The sequence below is a fragment of the Staurois parvus genome, unplaced genomic scaffold (genome assembly GCF_062004578.1).
Source record: "Staurois parvus isolate SC_StPar_1 unplaced genomic scaffold, SC_StPar_1.0 ptg000303l, whole genome shotgun sequence".
Lineage (NCBI taxonomy): Eukaryota > Metazoa > Chordata > Amphibia > Anura > Ranidae > Staurois > Staurois parvus.
This window is the reverse complement of record NW_028318099.1, coordinates 17,512,227-17,530,262: the sequence shown is the minus strand read 5'-3', so window position 1 is coordinate 17,530,262 and position 18,036 is coordinate 17,512,227. Positions and strand designations below refer to the sequence as shown.

Genomic DNA, 18,036 nt, shown 5'->3' with positions numbered 1-18,036 from the left:
TTACTGCCAGGGGCTATGGCAGCTACCAGTAATCACTGAGAAATCTCCCCACCAGCAGAACACAAAATAGCGCTGCGTGAGAGATTTCCCCATCAATACTGACTGTTGATGGGCGAAATCGAGCAATACTCTTTCCTGCAACCAGTGGCTGCAGGGGAAGGAAAAAAAACAAAAAAAACCTCAAATTATCTATGGCTTGCCTTGATTATAACTGTAAACAGGACAAAGAGAGAGGGTGCGCTTCCCTAATAAGAGACACAGAAATAAAAAAAAGTTTTGCCTTTAGATATAAAATGTAATGTTTTCACTAAATTTCTTCATTCCTCCATATTTATGGGGGCAGCCATGGATGTCCCACAAGCAAGACTTCAATCATTACAAGATGGATTGATGAGACTAGTAGTTTACACAACGAAGATAAGTTTTTTGTTTGTGCTTTTGTTTAAGCTTTCAGGAAGTGACAAGGACACTGGTTTCTTGTAAGAGCAAAATGTGTTTTTGTAATGCTCTGAAAATGTTCTCCTGGAAAGTGAAAATGAAAGCAGTCATCACATTGGTAAGCTGCAATATATTATAATGTTTGGTCTTGGATTTAGACACACTTTAAATAAAAACAAATAAAGACTGTCTCAACAATATGTTAGTTCTGGACACAATTTAGACGGCCATCTATAATAATATCATGCAATTATTTATTATCTGAAAAAGAGGGGTGGGGGGGGGAGACAGCAAAACAAAAATCCCCACAACCCTGCTAGTTGCACATTGGTAAAGCTGTGCAGTGCTAGAGGTAAATTATGCATTCTCAACAAAGATTATTAAAACAAATTGTGCGTCTGTTTTTTGGACGTTTTCATGTGTTTCCAACCCATTCAAATGACAAGGCCATGAAAACGTGTAAACCTAGCCTTACTTACTGTAAGCACAGATACTGCCCCAATTTTAATGCAAGAAAGATTTGCTTCCATGCAGTTCCATCTAATACTAAACATGGCCCTTCCCCTTGACTGCATGCTTAACGTAATAAAAATAGGGTTTTCTTCCGTTCAATAAACGGATGTGGACATTAAGGGATGTAAACAGATGATCATACGTTTACATCCGCTAGTCCACAGAAATACATGGGTGTCCGTTTTTCTTTAAATGGACATACGGAACGCCCGTGTGAAAGGGGCCTATGTACATGGATTGCTGCAGCTCATGCTGTACACAGGACCTTAAATTCACTACACCAAAGAGATTACTTAGGGCTTGTTCACACCAGAAAGTGCGTTTCCATGCGGCGCATTTAGGGCAGCTCATCAACCACTTTAGGACCAGGCCGATTCTGACGCTTTGTTTATATTTAAAAACAAGTATTTTTGTCTAGAAAATTACTTCGAACCCCCAAAACACACACACACTATATATATATATATATATTATTATTATATTTTTTTTATTAAGCAGAAGCCCTAGAGAATAAAGTGACAGGTGCTGCATTTTTTTTCATGATATACAGTATTTGCGCAACGGTTTTTCAAAATATTTTTTTTTTTTAAAGACAAACAGAATACATAATTGTTCGGTAAAAAATAAAGGATGGTGTTATGCCGAGTATATAGATACCCAACATGTCATGCTCGTACAATGTTAAACTACAGTACATAATCTTCATAGGCGATGTTTTACATAGGTGTGCACGACCTACCTAAGCGTTTGCCTTTACGCGTGAGCATAGGGGGGCTGGGGGTGCTTTAAAATCTGTATTTTTTTTACACTGTCCCTTTAATTTTTTTTTTTTTTAGCACTTTTATTGTTATCACAAAGGGATGTAATAATCCCTTGTGATAGCAATAAGCAGTGACAGGTCCTCTTTACTGAGACATCTGGGGTGTATTAGACCCCAGCTCTTTCCTCTGCCCTTGAAAGCTTTGGATCAAACTCGGATCAGTTCAATCCAAAGTTTTCACTTAATGGCAATGGCTATTATGGGTAATGGCTGGTAAACAAATGGGCAAAACAGGAAGTGATAAAATACTTCTCGGGATGATTCATGGTCTGACTTGATCGACTGGAGCACAAATCAGCCCACCCATACACAATCTGAATCTTGGCCTCTTCAGCAGGGACTTCACACCTATGTTGAATAGATATGCTAACCAGCAAAGTACAGGAGGTAGGAGACAAAATAAAAATTTCTAGATGAGATGGATGCCTGCATATCAGGACATCTCAGGTTTAGGGGTTCTCTGGGGTTCTGCAAAGAAGCTGAAGATACCAAACAGCACTTGGATTGTTTTTCTTGGAGGATGCTGGCTGCCTTTTACATATCTTTGTGACACTCATAGCACATTGGTGTTCCCATCTAAATTTAGCAGAAGAGTAAATCTAACATACAAGAGAAGAGGGGGCAATAGGGGCAGAGACAGGACTTCCGGTCACAAGATTTATTAAATTAGTCAGCGATTAAACTTGCTCCGACCCATCGCATAAATATGAGTTTGCTGCAACTTCACATTCACAGATTTAAAATGATAAGGAGCCAAAACCCAATTATACATTCATCAATGGCAGTGTGCATTTACAGTGTAAACATAACCTCCACATAGTTTTGTCTGCTCTATGACATTGATTTATACATGACCAATTTATTTTAAATATAAAATTTAGGGAGGTGCTAAGCAAGTACTGAATGCAGGATTTGAAAAAACAGGAAACAGAAAAAGATCAGCCAGAAAATCAATTAAATTATCAAAGGAGTAAGGACAAACAAACACAAAACAAACAGCAGACCTTTCACTCTGTAATGTGAACCATTTTCATAGTTACAAATGGTCTCCACAAACAGTGAACGTTTCAATATTTCATTGTGCTGGTAAGGAAGAGTTCTTAACTCCCCTGATTATTATTACATGAAATCTAGGGAGTAGATGTAAAAGTTATGCTGTGTGCAAACTCTAGGGTCTCATTTATACTTGCAGCTGGGATGGGGAGCAGACAGAGATGCACACATGCTCCGTGTCCACAGTAAAAATGAAGACCCCGGTGGGAAGAACAACCACAAAACGTGACGTATTCAAGTGCATCCAGAAAGTCACACTGAATGTACAGTTGTGCTCAAACGTTTGCATACCCTGGCAGAAATTGTGAAATATTGGCATTGATATTGAAAATATGACTGATCATGCCTAAAAATGAACTTTTATTGAAGGATGATGATCATATGAAGCCATTTATCATCAAATAGCTGTTTGGCTCCTTTTTAAATCCTAACAGAAATCACCCAAATGGCCACGATCAAAAGTTTACATACCCTAGAATGTTTGGCCTTGCTACAGACACAGACAAACACATGGGTTAAAATGCCAATTAGAAGTTAATGTCCCACATCTGTGGCTTTTTAAATTGCAATTAGTGTCAGTGTATAAATAGTCAATGAGTTTGTTAGCTCTTACATGGAAGCACCGACTAGGCTAGATAGATAGATACTGAGCCATGGGGATCAGAAGCGAACTGTCAAAAGTCCTGCTTAACAAGGTAATGGATCTTTATAAAGATCGAAAAGGACATAAAAAAAAGTCCAAAATTTGCACCAACAACCCACTGATCACAGCTGCCAAACTGAAAAATTATAAAATGTACAATTATGCAAAATGGGTGCATTTTTATTTCAAAAAGGTGCAATACTTCTTTAAGTGAAGGAAATTGCAAAAAAAAAAAGACAGAGACAGCTCCTACACCAGTTCCAGTGTGGATAGACATAGAATATATGAAGACTGTTTAGTAATGCAGAGCTGAACACCCCCAGGATCGTATGCCAGCCAAAAAATGTGTCTTGGAGAGATGAGCCCTTCAGGCAAATGCCAGAACTGAGAGACAGGCATCCCATGCCTCACCTTCCCAAAATTAAACCCGTCAAAGCTGCAGATATCAAAGTACAGACAAAGTCAAAACTTTTTTTTTTTCTCTTGTGGACTAAAGAAGGAAATGGTTAGAAAACACATTTTTTGCTTGTTGTTGTCGTCATAGTCAACATTGGTGGAGATTTCCCTTTCAAGATCAGAACAATTTTGTAAACATAGGCAGCTCCTAGGTTCCCTGCATAAGGAAAACAATGAGCAGCTCAGAAATAGGACAGGCCAGCTTGCTATCTCTTCCTGAGATCCAGCCTGTCTTGGAAGACAAAGCCCTTTTCACACCACGCATCCATTTTCAGTACACTGGAGCATTCACTTTATCTAAAAAAATTCAGCTGATAAAAAGGGAAAGAGGAAGTGAGAAGGACTGATTGCCTTGCAATAGAAAGCAAAAACAAACAAACAAACAAAAACAAAAAACGTTCCCATGCAGTGTGATCTACTAATGAAAAAACAGGGAAAGAAGGTGGGACATCTACAGTCTACGTCAATACATGATTGGCTGGAAACATACTGCAACTGTCCACTAAATAGGTTGTCCACAGGACAAGGACCGAAGGTGAGAGGAACCAAAGGGTACAGAGAGCACAATAGAAAGATGGTCTAAAATAAAGAATTAAAACATTAAGGCTGGCCATACATTATACAATTTTCCTTTAGACTTGCCAAAACCATCCAATATGGGGTCACACTTAAATACTTTCAATTTGTATGCAATCAGACAGTCCCCTTCACTACATAGTTGAAGGTAAATCTAAAGGAAATTGAAAACTGTATAAATGTATGGCCAGCTTAAGGGTTCTTTAGCAGCAAAGCAATTTCCTATCCATCTCAACTATGAACCTGAGACTACAGATAAAATGCATGAGAATTTACTATAAAATGTGCAGAAAGCACACTCAGGCTAGGTTCACACTGCTGTGATATGATTTTGATCGGGCTTTCAGTGTGATTATGTAGTGCTACTTGGATACAACTTTGTTAAGGTTTGTATATTCTATCGGGCCAAATGGCACTGGAATGTCGGCAAAGTAGCGCAGGAACCTTTTCCAAAGTTGAGTTGCATTGATGTGAATGGAGCACCATTGAAAATCATGTGATTTCCCTTGTTGTGCAACTGAAATCGCACCAGGCTTCAAAAGCAGAACCTCAAGTGAAAATATTATTAAACAGTAAAGCTAAAAGCAAAAAAAATTTAAATATAAGTAATATCATTATCTGCAGAAATCCCCTCTCTGCCACTAGATGTCACCATTCTTCCAGGATGAATGATGGTTGGCATCATTTAACCCACTTCCTTGGAGATTAGGCCATAATGATGGACCCACCCCGTAGGGATGAGTTGTCATGCCAGCTGGAGCTCAGAGTACTGCTGCACTGACATAAGCACCACTCAAAAATACCACCCACTGCTGCTGGAGAAGAGGAAGGATCTGGATGTTACTACACTATCCAGAAGACCATAGATATATAAAAGGATAGATATAGAGAAGGAAACATTTATTGAGAGAAATATAGAACCCATCATAGTAGTCCTCTTTCTGTAATCACAACCTAATACTTTCTTAATCAATGACCTAGAACACGCAATTTAAAGTTAATTCAGGCTGTATGCTACAAATATTACATCAAAATGTATACTCCCTAGTTTTCCTTACAGTAGATGTGAACCCTTACCTTGAAAAACAACCCATTATGGATTTAAAGAGTATGTAAACCCAACATTTCGTATTCCTGATCTGTGCCTGCTGTACCATGTTCTTGTAAGAAAGTATCCTTTTCTCTTTGTATTGCTTCCTTTGTGTGAAATCCCTGGAATTCTTCTCCGTTCCTCTGCTTTTCTGTTAAAAACTTACCACACCAAGCAGGAGAACAGACCATGGTCAGTTCTCTAGCTATGCTGGGAACTCAGCTTGCTCTCCTCCAATGATCAGACTTGTCCTGACACCCCCTCTGCACAGCCATTCACTGGGAAGGTCAGTGCTCTGCTGCTTCTCCTCCACTAGCTTCTATGCAGCTACGAACAGAGGGTATGTGATTAGTTATTAAAAAAAAAAAAAAAAAAAAAAAAAAGGAAGAAGGGTGGAGAAAAAAGTATTTAAGAATTTTTTTTATATCTATACACAAATGTTTTGCCTTTCATTTCTATTTTAAACTGAATGGGTTGTTTTACAAGGTGGGGGTTTACAATCACTTCCAAAAATTTATATATATATATATATATATATATATATATATTTTATTATTTTTGTTTTTTACATTTATAAACACCTTTTTTTCTCTACAAGTGATCACATGACCTTTATTCTCAGCTGAGCTAGGGGTAGTGACTGTGCAGGGGGTGTCAGCAGGAGGCAAGGAGAAAGCAGTACAGGGATATTCCTAGGGACAAGCTGTTCAGGAGTGTGTGTCAAACATCTTGGCTATTGAAGACATGCAGACTGTGCTCCTAGCACAGCCTGAAAACTGACCATGCTGGGTGGATGTGCTTTCATGCCTAGCATGGTCAGTTTGAAAAAGGAAAGCATGGGAACTGGCATGAACACCAGATGACTCACACAAAGAAGCAATGCAAAGAAAAGCAGGATACTTTTCAAAACAAGTACACAATACAACAGACATATCAGGAATGTGAAATGTTAGGGTAACAAAGTAGAACTATAGAAAACAAAAAGATATAAACAGCGCAAATCAATACCTATTAAATATAAAGTAATATTACAGTGTCCAAAAAAGATTATAAATTAATATATCAATAAATGAAATGTGTCCATAATAACAAAAAATATTATTCTTTATATATTCAAAATCCTTCCTCCCAAACTCCACAGTGCTTGAACAAAGAAATATTCTTCTGTGATAAATGCTTCCACCATCCACCAGTGCAAACCGACATAAACCGCACTCACCAATATCTGGTGAGTGCGGTTTATGTTGGTTTGCACTGGTGGAAACATTTATCACAGAAGAATATTTCTTTGTTCAAAGCACTGTGGAGTTTGGGAGGAAGGATTTTGAATATATAAAGAATAATATTTTTTGAGTTATTATGGACACATTTCATTTATTGAAATATTAATTTATAATATTCTTTTTTGGACACTATAATATTACTTTATATTTAATAGGTATTGATTTGCGCTGTTTATATATTTTTGTTTTCTATTTGGTGTTTTACACTGGTGTACAGCAGCATTTTATACCTGGGTTGGAGACTATTCTGTGGCGCAGGAGTTTATTAATTTTTTTGTTTAAAGTAGATCTATAGGCAAAACTTTTTTCCCCAATTTTGGAAAGAGTAAAAGTAGGGTACCCCAGTCAGATTTTTTTATTTTTTCCCCTGTGTCCCACTGCAGAGACTCCCCCTCACTTCTGTCCCACAGCCAAACAGGAAATGAGAGGAAATCCCTGCAAATTAAGGTTTTGCCTTTAGTTATACTTTAAATACTGGATAATGCAAGGCTACCAATTAGTGCCGCCTCTCTTGCCAAACAGATACTTATTGTCTAAGGTTTGCACAAGAAAAAAAAAATCCCTGTATATCATCACATTATGCAGATACCCAATTTTATGTGACACCCTTACATCCCAGATCTGTCATTTTCAGGTAATTACTACCCACACACGACCATTGCTTATTCCACAACTCCTTCTATGCTCAGTATCTTAGCATTTTCCTACACATCCCTCGCATCTCTTGGCTCCTGCCATTTCCAATCTTTTCCCAGTCAATAACAAGCATTTTTTTTTAATGGCCTTCCACACTATCCCACCCTAAATAAAGAAAATACATTAATCAATGTTGCCTTATCTTCGCTCCCAGGCAAATAAATTAGGAATGCCAATTTACGATCCCATTCAACTTACACATCTTATCTTGACAGTAGACATCAACAACAAAACAGAAACCCAAAATATATTCACAATGGATAATGGTTTCCCATTGTATTCTCAAAAACGTTACCAAAAATACCACTTTTGACCAGATGGACTCTCAAACTCTGAGTTAGATCTAAAATCCCACATACAGAAACTGTCCGAGATAATTGTTTAACCCCTTGCCCTCCAGAGGATTTACCCCCCCTTCCTGACCAGGCCATTTTTTGTGATATGGCACTGCATTACTTCAGAAAATTGCGCGATTATGCACCGCTGCAGCCGAATGAATTTTGTGTTCTTTTTTTTCTCCCACAAATAGTTTTTTTTGGTGGTATTTGATCGCCTTTCCGGTTTTTATTTTTTTGCGCAATAAACATAAATACCGACAATTTTGGAAAAACAAAAAATATTTTTTTACTTCTTGCTATTAAACATGTCCAGTAAAGAAACAAAAAAAAAATAAAAAATCAAAATGTCATCATAACTTTAGGCCAAAATGTATTCTGCTACATATGTTTGCTAAAAAAAAAAAAAAAATCCCAATATGTGTAAATTAATTGGTTTACGTGAAACTTATAGCATTTACAAATGGCAGTATAGATACTGGAATTTTTTTTTTTTTTTACAAGTAATGGGGATGATCAGTGACTTATAGCAGGCCTGTGTGACTGTGGCGGGCATTCTGACACTGGGGGGAACTGACTCAGTGTCACTGACATCTCCAGTGACACCAATACAGTGATCAGTGCAAAAAAAAAAACAAAAAAAAACACTGACACTGTACAAATGGCACTGGGCAGGAAGGGTTTAACATGAGGGGCGATCAAAGGGTTAACAGTGTGCTGTTTTACATTGGGCTGTGTCCGTGTGCTTCACTGTAAGCACACTGCTTTGCACAGTCATCCAAAGCAGTGTGCACGAGATGACAGGGAGGAAATCTTTGTTTAAAAACAGTTGTCCTCCCCGTTGGAGATGCTTGGCAATCACCTGGCGCTGGCTTGCAATCACCGGCCGGGACAAGTGATTGACAGCAGCGACTGCGAATGGTGGCGCGGGTAGGGCTCGCATGCCCCCACCTACCTGGAAATGCGAAATCACGTATATATATATATACACATGTGGTTTTGCACAGCTATGCCGCCCTGTAGCAGTATATCTGCTATAGGGCAATCGGGAAGCGGTTAATTTAAAAATAAATAAGTAACATTATTTGAAGAGAAATGTTTCCGAGATGGTCTTTTCTTTTTATAGTGTTGTGCTACATGCTCATGTCCAGGCACTTAGGAGAAACTACCACCAAATGAGACTGACCAGACAGGGGTATCTGTTGTAATTACATCTCAGTAGTATAAGACTGGACAACAAGTTTTTTATATCAATATTTAAAGATCAATGAAATAGTATCACCATAAGCCTTGCAGTTTGCTTTGAAAATGGACAGTTTCAGGCTCCTTAAAAATTGCTGCTTCTACAGGAGTGTTGTCTGTAGAAGCAGCTCAGTGTTATCCTATGTGTCCGTGCACATTAGTACAAATAGAGGCTTATTTTAGGCTCAATGTTTAGACGCAGGAGAAAAAGCCCTTCTGGTTTGTATTTATGATTGGAGCTTTCTGCAGAAAAAAAAAAATACTAAACTCTCCTAAACTGGATACAAAAACTCTCTATATCAGCATTTTTTTCCTGCCAAGGTTTTTAAGCCCAGTGTGCAGGGAGCCTCAATCCCAGGCATCGATTCTCCACACATGTTTCTTAAAGGATCGCTTTACTTTGTTTTTCTTTTTTAGTATGCACATTTAAAAGAGACCCTGTTGGCTAACTTTATTTCAAGAACAATCATCCCATAAGTTTGCAGGTGTATTTTAAGTTTTTTAGGCATGTTATTTCCCATTAAAAGTCATCCTGTTTAGACATCGAAAAGCCCCAAGACTGCTGCAGGGCACTGCTATCTTGGATGTGATGTCTGTGGCCCCAGCAGACTCAGAGCTGTCACTCGTGTGACAGTGCACTGTATTCTGCTTTGGTTCTCCCATCTGCTACATGAAATGTTTTGTAAGGAGGTTGGGGAGAGAGGAGCTGGGCCAGCAAAGGCAATAAATTAGACAAACACTATTAGAAGAGAAGAGGAGAGGGTTTTTATGTGCAGGTAGTGAGGCATACTGCAAGTAAAAAAAATTAAAATACAATATAAAATTATACATTTTATTAATAATAATAATAATAATAAAACATAACTGCAATTAAAATACTTTTTTTTTTGCTTTAACCTGCATTCTTTAAAAGCAAAACTTGAGGTTTGGATGTAAAGTCAAAAGTTGAGCTGCCAAAATCAGTGGGTTGAATAATCTCGTGCAGTTTTCAGGTATCCCCTATTTACACACCTTCCCCCACCCCCATCGTACATCAATGTAAAGCAGCCAATTTTGGGCTTGATTACTTTAAGTAGCATAGTTGTTAATTGTTTTCTGCACATGAGGACCTGCTACCACATCCTTTGTTGTTTGCGCACTAGGTAATAAGCCTCTTTAGGCCTTCCTAATAGATTTATTTAGACAGCGAAAAAGTGAACACCAAGCCACTGTAAAATAAGATAATCCGGTAAGAGCGAAAATAGATTCCTGAAAAACATTTTTCTCCTAATCTTCTTACTGAAACCATGTATTACATAACTTTCTATATGGACCTGCTCTAATGAAAAACAAGATTATGATTTATTAAGAGCTGACAGCTCAACTGATTTAAATCAAAAACTAAAATGAGAGAGACAAAAACGTATTTGTAATTTGCATATTAAATGCATACAAGCATGCATAGCACTGGGACAGCCAGGGAAACTAAAAAAGTGCCCTCCATTTTCAAACCTAACTCAATCTGTAGCTCTGTAATTTTTATTTCTAAGGTTTGCACTTGAGAGAAAATCAATATATAACATCTACACCTGTGAAGATTAAAATATAGGAGCACACTGCCGAATTGCCACAAAGGTGCAGGCTCCTGAACCCAGCATGCATGGCAGAAGACCAGACTGCTAACTGCATGATTGCTCCACATCAGTGGCTCACTATAGTGAAGCCAGGGTCAGATGATAACCCCAGAACCTGTACCTTTACACCCGAGTAAATAACAGGTCCTGTATTTCTTTCTGCACAATAAACCTGTACTGAGAAAATACAAAAGGTTGTCATTGCCGACTTCTCCTTCTAAAGTTCTAGTTCCCTGGCTATCACTCTAATCCAGTTGCCCTCAATACCTTCTTGGACACCAAAATTAGTTCTGCCTTCACCCAGACTCTACTGATCCAGGACCCAAAGTAAAGAAGCTGGGACCACCCGGATATGGAAAACACCATGCTACCAGGAAACTTAGGCTTCCAATAGTTACATTGGACCTACATGCCAAAAATTTACCTTTCCTCAAAGCAACTTAAAAAAAAAAAAAAAAAAAATCTAATTTTTTTTTTAATTTACATTTTTTTTACCCTGACCCACCACCTGCCACTGATATCACCTCAGTGAGAATGACACGTCCCTGCTCTTGAAGCTTTCCGGCATTTCCCAGGAGGCAGCAGGAGCAAGGACACACAGTGGCAGGACGGCGGACCTGACAGCAAGTCATTGGGGATGGCTGCAAGGATCTGGAAGAGACAGCAGTCTCCTGATGATGTAGGAAGGGAAGCTGGTGGTACAGAACCCAATGTGGTAGTGGAGTGCAGAGGACAATGCTGGATTAGCTGGGTGTGCAAGTGTGTATTTTTGAAGTGAACCCTGCTAGAGAGAATAGAGAAAAACGAACAAAAAAAAAAAAAAAAAAGAGACAGTTTCAAGATGGTGGCAAAGTTCCTCTAGCTATCCTGCAACCTGTGTTTCTGATCTCTGCTGTCTAAAGTTGGCCATACACTAGTAGAATTTCATTCAAAATTTTTCATTTTGAGAACATTCCATTTTATAATCGTTAATGGAGTCAAACTGACACTTTTTACGACCAGTGACAAAAAATTGGAATGGAATTTTCTTTCTCTTGAATGAACAGTAAATGTGGTTTTGTTCAGGAAAGTCCACTTGTGCCAAAATTGAATGTTAAAAGCAAACAAAATTTTGAGGTACTATTGAATGACATTCAACAAGTCAAAACGTACAGAGAATTTTTGTACAAAATGAGCCAATTTTCATACAGCACAGCCAGGGAAAAAGAAGAGCATTAAAAGTCTCTTAAAATCACTGACAAAACCAGAAACAAATTTTACTTTTAGCTTCAGTAATTTATGACAAACAAGTTGATAAAAAACAACCTGATAGACATCAGGAAATCAGGACAACTCAAATTTCTCCAAATGTCATTTTGAAGGAAACTCAAACTCTTGAATTCATCTACTTGCATATAGCTTTGCCTAATTTCCCATGACAATTCATGGATCTTGGCTACCGGAAGTCTATTAAATAATTACAGGTACTTATATAGCGCCATCAATTTACAAATAATGTACATTCACATCAGTCTCTAACCCCCAAGGAGCTAACAATCTAAGGTTCCTAAATCACATTCATACATATACATACTAGAGTTGTAGGATTTCCATCAGATCAGATCAATCTACAGCACATAGGCGGGTAAAATGAAAGAGGACCTTTGATTGAGATTTGCCAACTTTAGACGACTTCTCCACCTTACCACTGGATTTGCTCATCTTTATTTACTAACCAAAGTGAAACCCGTCCTCTCTCAAAGACAGGAATTTACTGAGGCGGTAAGAGTTCCAAGTATTGCAAATCAGTAATTTAATTTGCTAAGATATCAACAAGGATCATAGCAAAAAATTAAACTGCAGGCATGGAACCCCCAGCACGCACCAAGAACCAACATTATGTAATATGGAATTAAAGCGTCACCAACAAACAGATTTAAACCTTGCCACATTATTATAAATCAAACAAGTCATATCTCAAAGTTCCAGAACTGGCTGATGCAAGGTATTTGCATTAGCCAATGACAGCGATGTGACCTCCAAATTATATTACATTATGAAAAATGAGCAGCTATTTCAGGGACAAAGCAAGAAGCAGAATAGTTAGAAATTTGGGAAGTAAAAGTACTTTTGGAATGAGGGCTCTTTCACATTCCAGAAGAGCTGTGTTAATCGATCAAGGCTCAATGCTATGGAACACAGAAAACAATTGCTTTCTATGTGCCCTGTTCACCCCATAAAGCTGCAAAGAGGTGAGTTGCGGTATGTTGTGAAAAAACTGTTTTTTTTTTTTTTTCAACAAAATGATTCTGCCAGTAACGTGCTTCCTGTCCTGGAGTTACATTTCTGGCTAAATGTATTGTATCTGTGGAGGTGCAGCACTTCCCATCTCTATACAAGATCAAGGAGATAATGAAAACTCCATGCAGAAAGTGTCCTGGCTGGATATGAACCAAGTACTGCAAGGCATACGTGCTAACCGCAGATTTCTTCTTTCCAGCACTATCCATGTCTTGCTGCCAGCACCCTTCCAGCTTGAATGATAGCCAGGTTGTCATGAACACCTCTTGGGTGTGTGTCATCAATAATGCATAAAATGCAACCAATGTAGGCATCCTCTAACACTCAGGACCACTCACCGTCACCACCAGAGAAAAAATAACCCAGAGGTGAAACATGACCAACCAGAAGACAGTGGACCTCCCATTAAAATGCAAGATCTGCCTACTATTCCAACCCCCCCCCCCCCACCCGAATCAATTTACCACACGACACCTATCAATTGGTGGGAAAACATTCCGTTTCCATTCGTGTTTGCAGGACCAAAACAGAAAACGTTTATGTCCTTGGTCTGCCAGAACCTGACTGAATGTGGGCAGATATTGACAGAAACATGTCCACTTACATCCAACTACCGTTAAGGATTCCATTAGAATATGAAAGAAAAATTGTAAGGACACAGATGTCATATATACAACAATGGTTTCTGATCCAACTCAGTCTAGGATCCTCTGCTGAGAGGGAGGGCATGTAAAAGGGGTCTTATTGCTCCTGGAGATCACTACCCACCATCTTTTGCTCTGAACTGTAGCAATGTTTAAAAGAGAACCTGTGGTGCTGGGGATAGATGCAATTTCTGAATTCATTCACACCCAGCTAATCCATTGTGGTGCAGTTAATGCGTGTTATGGAGCACCTTACCAGAAAATACTCTTGCAATGGAGCCCCCTGAATTGCAAGTATATAGAACCAGTTCGCCGTTTTCAGAAAAAACTGAAAAGGTGAACCAATGCTCTACACCCTCCCCCCAAAAACTCTGTTCCTGCTGCACTTACGTCTGTTTGATAATGAGCCATCAGTGTCGTCCGCTCTTCTCTCTCTTCCTTCTTCAGTGCTTCCAGGACAGATCAGAAAAATGCTCTGTGCTAGTGCTGACCAATCAGAATTGCTCTGTTCAGTCCTGGAAGCCCTGAAGAAAGAAGAGGGAGAAGAGTGGGGATTTCAAATCTTTAGACCACTGCACTGGTTGTGTGGGCACTGACAGCTCATCACCCACAGAGGAATGTACAGCAGGGACTGGTGGGGGAGGGGTGTACGGTGTTCACATTTTCATTTTTTCTGAAAAGGTGAATGTACAGCAGGGACTGGCGGGGGTGGGGTGTACTGTGTTCACATATTCATTTTTTCAGTTTACCACCTAAACTTTAAGTTTAGGGGGGTAGAGGAAAAGGGCGTAATACATACCTTACTGCTTGCTCCCCCAGAACTTTTTGGCACTCCAGTTTATGGACTGACCTCCGTTGTCCTCACATACAATGCAGGACACTTGCTCCTGCATTGTACTTGGTGATGTCAGAGTGCAACTCCCAGACGGAGAGCCTTAGAGAAGAGACTGCAGGGGATCGGACAAACAGCGTCAAGGAAGCCTGTTGGAGCAAGGAGTAAGTTAAGTATTATTCCTCTACCTCTCTAGACTTAACAAGCACTCAACCCTTGTAGTGCAGGGACGCACCACTGCAAGCATGTTGTTTCTGGTGCCTGGTTGATGGTAATGGTACTTTTTGACTATGTTGCTTTAGTGCGTTGGTATGCCATGGCAAACAAAATTAGCACTGCAACATATCAATACCTGTAATGTGCGTTGCAATACCAAAATGCACAGCAGGAGTTGTCATCCTCATCTTGGCTCCACTACCTCTTATCACCGACTTGACACAAGGATACAGCCAGGGAAGAGTGAAAAATAGTAAAAATATAAACGCCCATTCTGCATGTAAGGTGACTCTTCCTCCCGCCAGCGGGTGTTGGCCCTTCCTCTCGCCGACTGCCAAGGGGTCCCAATCCCACAAACCATCAGCATAAGGGGGACCCTCTCCCACCAACCACTAGTATATTAGGGTACCTCCCCCACTGACCACCAGTATAAGGTTAAGTTTACACATGTGACCAGATTGTCAAGCCTCTGAAAAGCGAGGCTCCTCACTGTATGTTTTAACCTTGCAAATGTCACACTGCTGCATTGCATGTGGAGATGGGGCATTTGCAGCACAACGCCATTCGCTTGAATGGGTCATGTTTGCTGAAGCTACTAGCCACCATATCAATGGTGGATAATGGGGGATAATTATTACTTGTTTAGTTTAATTATTATTATTGAAGATAATGATGTTATATGGTGAGGCCCTGGGTGTCAAATACTTTACATACTCCACTTCCCTTAATCTTTTCTATCTAAATATGGTAATTATTCCAAGGGGTTCTTGGAGACCTCACAGTTCCTCCATGTTATATCGGCTGTGTACTTTTGAATGTGTGAATTTTTCCTACAGAAAACAGAATACCAGCAAATTCTCTAAAGTGCTGAACAAAAATATATAGCCAAGTCCTGAGCTTGGTGGTCCCAGTGTCACATATTATAGAATTTATAGCAACAATTTATGTTTTGCAAAGCATGCCCAGACTGATTTGTTTGTAAATAATAAACAGTATATGGCCAGACTATACAATCGATTGTGCAACCTTTTTAACATCTACACATACAATAAGAGGACAAACCTAAACAAATGTATCGCATTTTATTAGTATCAAGTTGGTTTGTATTAGGAATACAAAGTTGATGGTAGATCTGAAATCCTGATTGTACAATCAGATTGTATAGCATAGGGTCAGCTTAAAGCTGGCCATAGATTGACCCATCTCGAAGCTGGACTTCGATCAATCTAATGGCGGTAAATTTTCATTCGATTAGTGCTGCAGCGCTCATCAGTGTATTCTGACAGCAGAGGAATCCCCGCTTTCAGAATACAATAGTACATAAAATATTCTATTTTTTCTTGTCCATAGAGAACACTTGGATTGTGGTGGAGCACATAATAAAAATCTCAATGGAATTTCATTCCCAGGGGTATTGTTACAAAATTAGAAAAAATAATGGCGCTTTTAATATATTTCTGGGAGTAAATACACCAGTAAGGAGCGGAAATATTACTGTAGAAATAAACCATTTTTATTATGTATGATTGGTCATCTATTGTCCATAAAAATTAAACAAAAAAAAAACAAAAATACAATACGGCTTAAAAACATAAATGTAAAATAATTAAATGGCAGCAACCGTATATGGCCTACGCGTTTCGCAGATGTGTCTGCTTCATAGGACCTTGTATGCCTTGAGTGTACTTGATCATGAATAACAGACTTGTGTGGATAGGGGAATTTATTCAGTTGTTTTCAATCAGCCTGTTTGATTGAAAAAAAAAACAGAAAAAAAGGCCCCTCTGATCTCATGAGCGGGGGGGGGCTCGCTCCTCTGATTGGAGCAGAGAGGGCGAATGACAGCTCTATAAAATATATGCTCAATTCATGCAGCCGGTCTGCTCTATGAGTGGCCAGGTGTAAATGGACTCCAACGTCTGATTATACCCAAATGCCCTCCAATTTGATCCCCCTAGGTAGAATGAAACCCCTTCCGTTTCCTTTTTTCCCCTTTTAAGTTAACCAGGTTAGATTGGAGGTAGACGGGTGTAAACGGACACAAGTTCAGTTACACTTGCCTGTACATAGAGGTGAACAGACCAGCTGATCAGATCTGCCAGAAAAACTGACAGGCAGACCTAATCGGACCCTTTGTGGGAGATTGGCCACCATACATGTTACAATCTGACTGTACAATCAACTTCACAATTACCAAAACTAGACAGCTTGAGGACCCATCTAACCAATGTGTTATCTAATCAGGCGCTACAAAGTGGTAGGTAGATCTGAGGCTGTCCATACACTATACAATCCTTCAGATCTACCATCATCTATGTAGAATAAGGTCCTGCCTGATGGAGTATGGTGTGTAGGCTTGTACAGTGTATGGTCTGCCTTAGGGAACAATATCCTGACACCTGAGGAAGGAAAACTGACACAATGTAATGTTAGCATCGTGTAATCACAAAGCTGATCTATCAACACTTTTCCTGAACAACAAATCACCCCATCCCCCCCAGCAGAACAAGTCCAGACACAGAGCAGGACAGACATGGCTGGACACAGGGGGCTCCATCACACCATGGCACAGGGACTGTCCCCCATCAGCAGACTGTGTACAGGAATGTACCCCTCTCCTTACCTGGGACTCCATACTGCCTGACGTGCTGCTGGGGACTGCCTGGGACAGCAGGAGGGACATGTTCCTGTGGCGATCCCTTGTCCCCGGTCCTTCCTGTACGTGCAGCAACACAACAGCAAGCACAGCCCCTGCAGCTGTGCACAGGCGACCGAGGCCACCTAACTTGTACTTCCACAGAGCTAGGCAGACACGGCCACGCCTACATCTGTCCGGGTACGCCAGCTGATTGGACAGAAGCAAGGGGCTGCAGTTTAAAGCTAACAAAGAGACCGGCTCTGATTAGGCCGTGCCGGCACAGGAAGTCACAGTGATTGGGGGAAGAAGTGTCAGCCTTGCGCGGCCATATTGAGCAGGGCATCTCAGCTAACATTACTGTAACACTTTATTGCTCTCTGAATTGTAGGACCGGTACGGCCAGTGCTTGCATTTCCTCAGGCATAGGTTAAAGTAGAACTGGAGGAAAAACGTTCTGTTAATTCTGAATAAAGAAAGGTTATAATGCCTATAGGTTTTTTTTTTGCCCTGTGAGTCCTATTGGAAAGATTTTCCCTCACTTCCTGTCCCATAGCCAGGGCAGGAAGTGAAAGGAAATCACTCTAAAATGAGGAAATCCCTGGTTGCCACCATAACTAGGAAGATTTCCTGTCTATACCTGTTCTGATGATGCTTCAAAATTTGATATT

General features: G+C 39.7%; 1 protein-coding gene across 1 annotated transcript in view; it reads right to left on the bottom strand.

The window, feature by feature from the left end:
• WBP1L (WW domain binding protein 1 like) overlaps positions 1-17,520 on the bottom strand; it is an 85,336-nt gene extending 67,816 nt beyond the window's left edge. Inside the window, exon 1 of the mRNA XM_089683307.1 lies at positions 17,354-17,520. Coding sequence (XP_089539433.1) covers positions 17,354-17,413 — 60 coding nt within the window. The 5' untranslated portion in view covers positions 17,414-17,520. The remainder of the gene's footprint in view (positions 1-17,353) is intronic.
• Between the last annotated feature and the right edge of the window lie 516 nt (positions 17,521-18,036).